This window comes from Arachis hypogaea, chromosome 10 (assembly GCF_003086295.3).
Source record: "Arachis hypogaea cultivar Tifrunner chromosome 10, arahy.Tifrunner.gnm2.J5K5, whole genome shotgun sequence".
NCBI classification, from domain to species: Eukaryota; Viridiplantae; Streptophyta; class Magnoliopsida; order Fabales; family Fabaceae; genus Arachis; species Arachis hypogaea.
Window position 1 is genome coordinate 5739387 of NC_092045.1, and position 8158 is coordinate 5747544.

At 36.4% G+C, this 8158-nt stretch overlaps 1 protein-coding gene across 1 annotated transcript; it reads left to right on the forward strand.

Annotated features, from left to right (window-relative positions):
- Window positions 1–6520: 6520 nt before the first annotated feature.
- On the forward strand, window positions 6521–7894 carry LOC112717231 (protein FAR1-RELATED SEQUENCE 5-like). The gene is made up of 5 exons (XM_025769323.1): window positions 6521–6813; window positions 6913–6978; window positions 7063–7106; window positions 7200–7466; window positions 7548–7894. The coding sequence occupies exons 1-5, from the start codon at window positions 6521–6523 to the stop codon at window positions 7892–7894; spliced, it is 1017 nt and encodes a 338-aa protein (XP_025625108.1).
- Window positions 7895–8158: the final 264 nt, after the last annotated feature.

Sequence of the window (8158 nt, forward strand, 5' to 3'; positions counted from 1 at the left end):
GACGAGATGACCACGCGTATGAAACACGAAACGCCATCAACGACCTCCCGAGAAGAAGAAACACATCCCGTCTCAGCGAGTAGGACAACAAGCCGTCGGGTTAGGGCACCACCCCTGGCCCAGGCCCAAAACCATCCCTCACAAGACGGAGAATCCGACGGGTCGGTTCCTAACATCCGACCCGGGGCACGCCCGACTTACTCTCTGACCCAGGTCACCAGTCGGGTCGGTATCCTCGGGGCAGCAGCCGAAGCTCCGACCCAAAGATCGGGACGACCTGCTCCTCCCACGTGGACTAGGACAGCTCACAGAAGCTCCTTGGCCAGTGGGCTAGGTCATTTAATGGGCCCGCCCATCACAGTATATAAGGGGAGAAATCAGCTCTCCCCCCAAAGTATGTAACACCTTACCTAATTTGGCTGCCATCTCGTACGGACACTGACTTGATCGTCGGAGTGTCCTTGCAGGTGGCCACCCCCTCGACCACTCCACCTCTGATGTCACCGGCGCTCAATTCACGCCCCTCCACTTGCTCCAAGTCGACCCAGGGTCTCGCCCACTCACCCTTCCACCATCACCCGAGCAGTCCAGTACCCGAGACCACCAGGTACCGAACAGAGACAATATTTATAATTACAAAGACTTTAATGTTTGTGAATATAAAAAATATAATTTTTTATGCCTTTAGAAATTATAAATTTATTAATATGGTTGTGAAATTATATATATTATTTAGTAGTTAATAGTTAAAAAATAAAAAAAAGAGGATCTTTGGCAGGCTTAGCCCGCCAGCCCCCAGTTAGACAGAACAAGGTGAAATTCTAGGACCGCCTCACCAAAATATTAATTTAGACTGATTTAAGGTGTAATTTATTGATTTTTGTGTCAAATGACTCAAATGAATTTGTCTGATCTAATTTTGACAAAAATGACACGGTTTAATTAATTATATGTGTTAAATTTTAATTATTAAACAATATTTAAAAAAAATATTTTAAGCGTCTTTATCTAAATGACTCTCATATTTAAAATATTTAAAAAATGTTATTACTGTAGGTAGCCCACATCAAGTAATTAATTAATTTAATTAGAATCATATTCATATGTGAGCAAATTGTGTATGATAATGTGATTGGAGCAGACTAATAATTAATTAATAAAATATGGAAACCGAAACATTCTTAGAAACATGTAAAATTAAGGGATAAGTATTGTTTTAATCCCTAATGTTTAGGGTCAGAATTGAAACCGTTCCTAACGTAATTTTTTATTTAGAATCATCCTTAACGTTTTATTTCGTATTAAAATCGTCCTTTTAACTTTTTACGGACAAAAATACCCTTTACCACCACCAGGACCTTTACCACTACCACTACCTCCTTTACTCCTATCAAATACTAATACTCAGAATCATAATCAAATTCAAAAGCAGAAAACAACATCAAATTCAACAAAATCAAATACAACAACATCAAATTCAGAATCAACAACATCAAATTCAACAATAAAATCAACACATAAAATCAGAATCAGAAGCAGAATCAAAGCAAAAGCAAATGTAGAAGCAGAAGAAAATGCAGATGCAGAAAAAGAAGTAGATACAGAAGGCAAAGCAGAAGAAGAAGCAGATGCAGATACAGACGCAGAAGCAGAATCAAAAGCAGAAGTAAAGCAGAAACAAAACAAAAGCAAAAGCAAACACAGATGCAGAAGAAGAAGCATATGCATCCGACAGCAGCGACTGGGCAGATCGGCGGCAGTAGGAACCCAGCTCAGCTTCGGATCCATCTCTCTCTCCTTCACGCGCCACCCTCCTCGCGTCGGGCTCCCCTTCCCGGCAACGCACTCCACGGCGGCAAAAGCATGCATGAACGGCGGTGACGTCTTCCTCTGTTTGCGGTTCTGCTGGCGGCGGCTCATGGGTGGACGGGCGACGATGCAGGTGTCGCGATGGTGGCGGCGGCTATGGCAGCGGCCTCCTCCCCTCCACTGGCGCTCTTTCTCTCTCTTTCTCGGATCTCATTTCTCGCTGGCTCGTGCTTGGTAGCGAAGGACCCAAAGATGGCGGCGACGGCACTGGGATTCATGACGACGGCACTGGGATGCCGGAGCTCCCCCTTCCCCTTTCCCCCTTTCCCCCTCTTCCTTTCCCTTTTCCACGGATCCCCCCTCTCTCGTGTCCTTTCCCCTTTCTTTTCTCTCCTCGCGTTCTTTTTTTTAATTTTATAATTCTTTTTATTAGGATAGGAGTAATTTAGTAATAAAATAAAAATTTTTATTAAAAAAACGATTTTAATACGAAAAAAAATTAAGAATGATTCTAAATAAAAAATTACGTTAGAGATAATTTCGATTCTGACTCTAAACGTTAGGGATCAAAATAATATTTATCTCTAAAATTAATTATTAAATTTGGTTGCTCTTAAACGAAGCAGTAGTTAGTCCCAACATGTAGTTGCTTCTTATACGCATGCCGCCGTGATGTAAAGATCATAGTTGAATATGGGGCAACTATCGTCTTGCATGTAATTTTAATACTAAAAAACTATTAAAATTTATTATTTAGTTATCAACGATAAAAAAAATAAAATAAAATATATTGTTAAATTATTAAACTAAAAAAATTAAATTGATATAATTAAATAATTATTAAAAACAGTAAATTCTCATCACCTCTAACATTTTTCAATTTTACGCGAAGGCATTATTATCTAAGTTGCCACCACTAACATAAAAAGAAAAACCCACTCGACAAGTACGTGCTTGAATCAGCACACCACGCGCATGTAATCTCCTTTTCCACTTCAAGCATTATGAACACTTTTGATTGACATAAGACTTCAAGGAGCTATGAAATAAATTCAAAAACTGACTGTAACTTAGTTTAAATTTGGGATGTGAGGCTCAAGAGACTTAGCTCAGGTAACTTTGCCACTAGGCAAGGCTACATCTTATAAACTTATATGTTAATTATTGTATATATTATATTTTTAGGATTTGGTTGAATTAGTCCCACATTGCTTAGGATAGCAAATGGAATGGGTGGCCTAGGCTATAAATATGAGACTAAGTTCTCCATTTGTTTTTACACCAGTCAGAAACACTTTAAGCTTGTATCTGATTTTTCTTTTCCTCTATACTCTTTGATTAGAGAGTATTGTGAGGTGTAGTTAGATATTTGCTTTGAGAGAGTGTGGGTGTACTGGGGTGCTGGTGTTAGAGAAAAAGAAGTCTATGTATTGTAACAATTTTCACATAGTGATATTCTCTGTTTGTCATTTGACAACGGTCGTGGTTTTTTCTCCGGTAATTGGAGTTTTCACGTTAAATTCTTGTGTTGTGATTGTGTCTATTTTATTTCTCTGTGAAAGTGGTATCAGAGCTTCGGTTCGGTGGAATTTATTCTTAGTATGCTCTGTGATTGCAGCCTAGTCTGACCTTCCACATCAGAAAAAAATTTTGTCCTGTGGCTTGAGGTTGATCTTTGGTTGCTGTTGTTGTTGCTAGAAGGCAGTGTGACACTGTGAGAGTGTAGTTTGGAAAGGTTCTGGCTAAGAAAAGACTTGGTATTTAAGTGTGTCCATTGTGACCCACCTCTCTTTCCTGGGGACCCTTCCTAGTGCACGGTCTACAGTTGAGTTATACTATTCCAGTATACGGTTGCAACAATGTCATGATATTCAAATGCTGTGAAGCTTGAAATAGAGAAATTTGATGGAAGAATCAATTTTGGCTTGTGGCAAATGTAAGTCAATGATGTGTTGATACAACCAGGTTTGCACAAGGTGTTGAAGGAGAAGATCTCTGGTTGCTCTCTCTATGAGAGAAGATGATGTTCTCTAGAAGACAAGAAGTATCCTCATGGTATTACCACACTGTCATGGATAAGGATAAGCTGTGGCAATCAGGTCCACAATTGCACACGGGCATTGGTTGGCGTTGAGATGCAAGGTGTGTGGCGGAGTTAGGTCGATGGCTGAAGAACTTCCAGGAAAAGCCAATTTGGAAGTTGCACCATGAATTTTCAGCAAGGTTTCGATCTGCACCAAGGCGAAATGCTTGGAGTGGTCTAATTCTAAGTGAGTATACTTTCATGGTGGAGTATGATAGTTCTCTGAACTATGATTGTCGGTATAAACAATGGCAGCAAAGAATTGTCGGTGTTGACAATGGAAGCTGAAGATGTGTGACTATTTCAATCAAGGTGGAGATTATTAGGATTTGGTTGAATTAGTCCCACATTGCTTAGGATAGCAAATGAAGTGGGTGGCCTAAGTTATAAATATGAGGCTAAATTTTCCATTTATTTTTGCACCAGTCAGAAACACTTTAAGCTTGTATCTGATTTTTCTTTTCCTCTATACTCTTTGATTAGAGAGTGTTGTGAGGTGTAGTTAGATATTTGCTTTGAGAGAGTGTGGGTGTACTGGGGTACCGGTGTTAGAGAGAAAGAAGTCTATGTGTTGTAACAATTTTCACATAGTGATATTCTCTGGTTGTCATTTGACAACGGTCGTAGTTTTTTCTCCGGTAATTGGAATTTCCACGTTAAATTTTTGTGTTGTGATTGTGTCTATTTTATTTCTCTGTAAAAGGTATTTTCTCAAGGGGGAATGGTGTATTATTCCCAACATATATATCCTTTTTAATTAAATTATTTTATATTCGTTAAACTTAATTTTAATTTTGTTTTCCTATTCGTTTTTTTCTCAAGGTTAGAATTTTTTAATTATACATCATTATTAAAATAAATATTAAATTTTATTAAATATTTACAAATTTAAAAAGTCAAATATTTTTTATTAATATTTAATTATAACCTTTTTTTCTATAATTATATAATTTTTTTGGATAAATACTTGAAGCATGTAATAGATATAAACGAATTAATAAGTTATTAAAATCTAACAATAATTAATTTAAAACAAAAAATAAAATTTAAAAAATATTTATTATAAAAATAATAAAATATAATTTTATATAATTACTTAATTATAATTAAATTACCGATTTAATCAGTAATTCAACTATTAAATTAAATTAGTAATTTAATCATTTAATATTTTAATTAAATTAATTATTAGTTTGATTTTGATAATTATGCTTAATAGACTATCCAAAAAATGCTCTTCTATTTTGGAGGTTAATTTTGTTTTTTCAAATGCTCTCCTATTCTTACTAATTTTTTTTTACCTCTTGTATCACATTGTTATACTAAAATACTTTATATGAAAAAGTAAACACATCCACGTTGTTACTTTATATTTTATATGAATAAGTAAACATTTATGCTAAAATAAATAAACATGTATAATATATGAAAATAAATAGAACTTAAGTGACATTAAGAAAAACAAAAAGTAAACATTTAATAGATAGATAAATAAAAATATAAAGATATTAAAAAATAACACAACTAAAATATTTTTGAAGTTGCTATCTTAATTATTTTTCTTTTAGAAAAAAGTTCTACATCCTTGTAAAAATTACATTGATGATATCCATGTAATTTTTACTCCATGTCCCACACCCCGTTTGTTTTACACGCGCCACTTATAACCTATATAACGAATCCTTATTTTGCTTTATCAACGTTTCTCAACGTAAACTTTCTCATACAACGTAAACCTCTTTCGCGTTCTTCTTCACATTCTTCTTCTTCTTCTTCTTCTTCTTTAGCCTAATTAAAATTGTTGTTCTCCTCTTTCGCATTTTTCTTCTCTACATTATCGATCTGGATTGATTCAACACAATTAGCTTCGTCGTTCATCTTGTTCTTTGTTTTCTTCTTCGATCTGCACTTTCGAATTGAAACAATGAATGAATCAACTTCAAATCAGTTGAATGACTGCGATTTGGATGATTCTTCTGAAACGCATCAATTTGATGAGGTTTGGATTATTGAATTCTGAATCGAATTTAATGGAATGAAATTGCTAATTTTATTTGAAGTGAATTGAATGGACTGAGATGATCTACATCTGAATTGAATTCAATTGAATTGATAATATGTAACTGTGAGTAATTGTGAGTGTTAGTAACTGTGAGTAACTCTGAGTAAATTTGAGTAACTTTTCGGTTTGATAAGTACTAAAGAGGTGGTTCATCACGTTCATGTTTTCAGTTCGGTACGCAGAAAGGAGTCTAACAAAAATTAGACCAATATGTTCTGTTTTCTTCTCCAATCACTATATAATTATTTCATCGTAATTAAGATTTCGGCACCATAATTAAGACTTCGGTTCACCATGCAGACCAGCTGTTTGTGGATGAAAAATGTGTCCCAAAGGTGGGAATGATTTTCAAGACACTAGAAGAAGTTAGAAAGTTTTACAAACATTATTTCAAACTTGCCGGTTTTTCTACCAAAATTAGGAACACGACTCGGGACGGAGACAAGATTAAGAATCAACTAATTGTATGCTCTAGAGAGGGGAGGTAGAAATCAAAGATATCTCCAACTTTGAAGACAAACCCTTCAGTTGGGTTAAATTGTCCGGCCAGAATTTATGTACACATAATGAAAGATGTTGGTCTTTGGACAATTTCTAAAGTTGTTTTGAATCACTCACATCTTTGTTGTCCAGACCAGGCTGAGATGCTCAAACAACACAGGGAGCTTAGCATGTTCATGCATCGCACCATTGAAACCCACGAGGAAGTCAGAATCAGACCGAACAAAACTTACCAATCATTTGTGGCAGCAGCTGGCAGCCACCGTGAACTAGGTTTTATAGAAAAAGACGTAAAAAATTACATCACAAGGGAAGTACAGAATATTTACGAAGAAGACGATGCCAAAGAATTTGGGAAGTACCTAGTTATAATGAAAGAGAAGAACCGAAATTTCTTTTTTGAGCTCAACCTTGAAAGTGATCCCTGCATTAAACATGCATTCTGGGCTGATACAAGAAGCAGGGCTGTATTTGATTATTTCGGAGACGTGGTTTCATTTGACACCACCTATAATACAAACAGGTATTCAGTTCATTCTAACATTTTTTTGATGTTCAGTGAGTGTATATATTTCGGTTCACCAACTTGTGGTTGTTATTTATGCAGGTACAATTTGGTTTTAGGTTCTCTTGTTGGCGTGAATCACCACGGTCAGTCGACACTTCTTAGATGCGCACTGATAAAAAATGAGGACATCCAATCATTCAAATAGCTATTTGAGTGTTAGCTACGTTGCATGGGAGGGAAGGCACCAAAAGGTATTCTTACCGATCAATGCGCATCAATTCAAAGGGCAATTGAGCTATGCATGCCAACAATAATTTACCGCTGGTGTATCTGGCACATCATGAAGAAGATCCCAAGCAAACTAAATGGCTACAAGGGACACATTGATATTGAACAAGAGATGAGCCATGTTGTTTGGAACTCGTACACAAAAGACGAATTTGACATAAACTGGAATGATTTCCTCACAAAGCATGGTCTCGGAGGCAACAAGTGGCTTTTAGGTAATTGAGATTTCAATTCGAATTATTTTTATGCTCATATATTTTTTTTCCCAAAAGCATGCATTGTTTTTGGTTCACCAGACCTTATAGTTTCAGTTTGGTTTGCAGAGCTGTATGAGAATCGCCATATATGGATTCCAGTTTACTTGGATCACCATTTTTGGGCCGGGATGAGAAGCACGCAAAGGAGCGAGAGTATGCATTCATTTTTCAACAAGTTCATCATACGGAATAGCTCCTTGAGACAATTCGTGAAGCAATTCGACAATTGCCTAGCAAGCAGAGAGCAAGCAGAGAGAGAATTCAATGCTGCAAATTTTCATGCCGTGATACCATGCACAACAAAATCAGCAATGAGGCACAGTTTCAGCATGTATATACCCATGAGAAGTTTAGGGAAGTGCAAGCTCAATTTAGAGGTAAAGTGAATTGTATCAAAAGATCAATGCATTCCACCCTAGGTTTCACATCATATGAAGTCATAGAACAGGTTTTCAACTCCACATTCAACAAGTTTATCGTCACCTATGACGCAGTATCACGAGATGTAAAGTGCCATTGCTTGCTTTTTGAGTCTAGGAGCATATTGTGCTGCCATTTCCTAAGTGTTATAAGCTTTGAGCGAGTGGATAATGTGGCACTGAAATACATATTAGAACGCTGGAGCAAGAACATAAAGAGGAGGCATACAC

What these genes read in the sequence shown, in the direction of transcription:
- LOC112717231 (XM_025769323.1), top strand. Translation starts at nt 6,521, where the DNA reads ATGAAAGATGTTGGTCTTTGGACAATTTCTAAAGTTGTTTTGAATCAC. An exon ending in ACCACCTATAATACAAACAG is followed by an intron (nt 6,979 to 7,062) that starts GTATTCAGTTCA and finishes TTATTTATGCAG; the next exon opens with GTACAATTTGGTTTTAGGTT. An exon ending in TGTTGGCGTGAATCACCACG is followed by an intron (nt 7,107 to 7,199) that starts GTCAGTCGACAC and finishes GTTGCATGGGAG; the next exon opens with GGAAGGCACCAAAAGGTATT.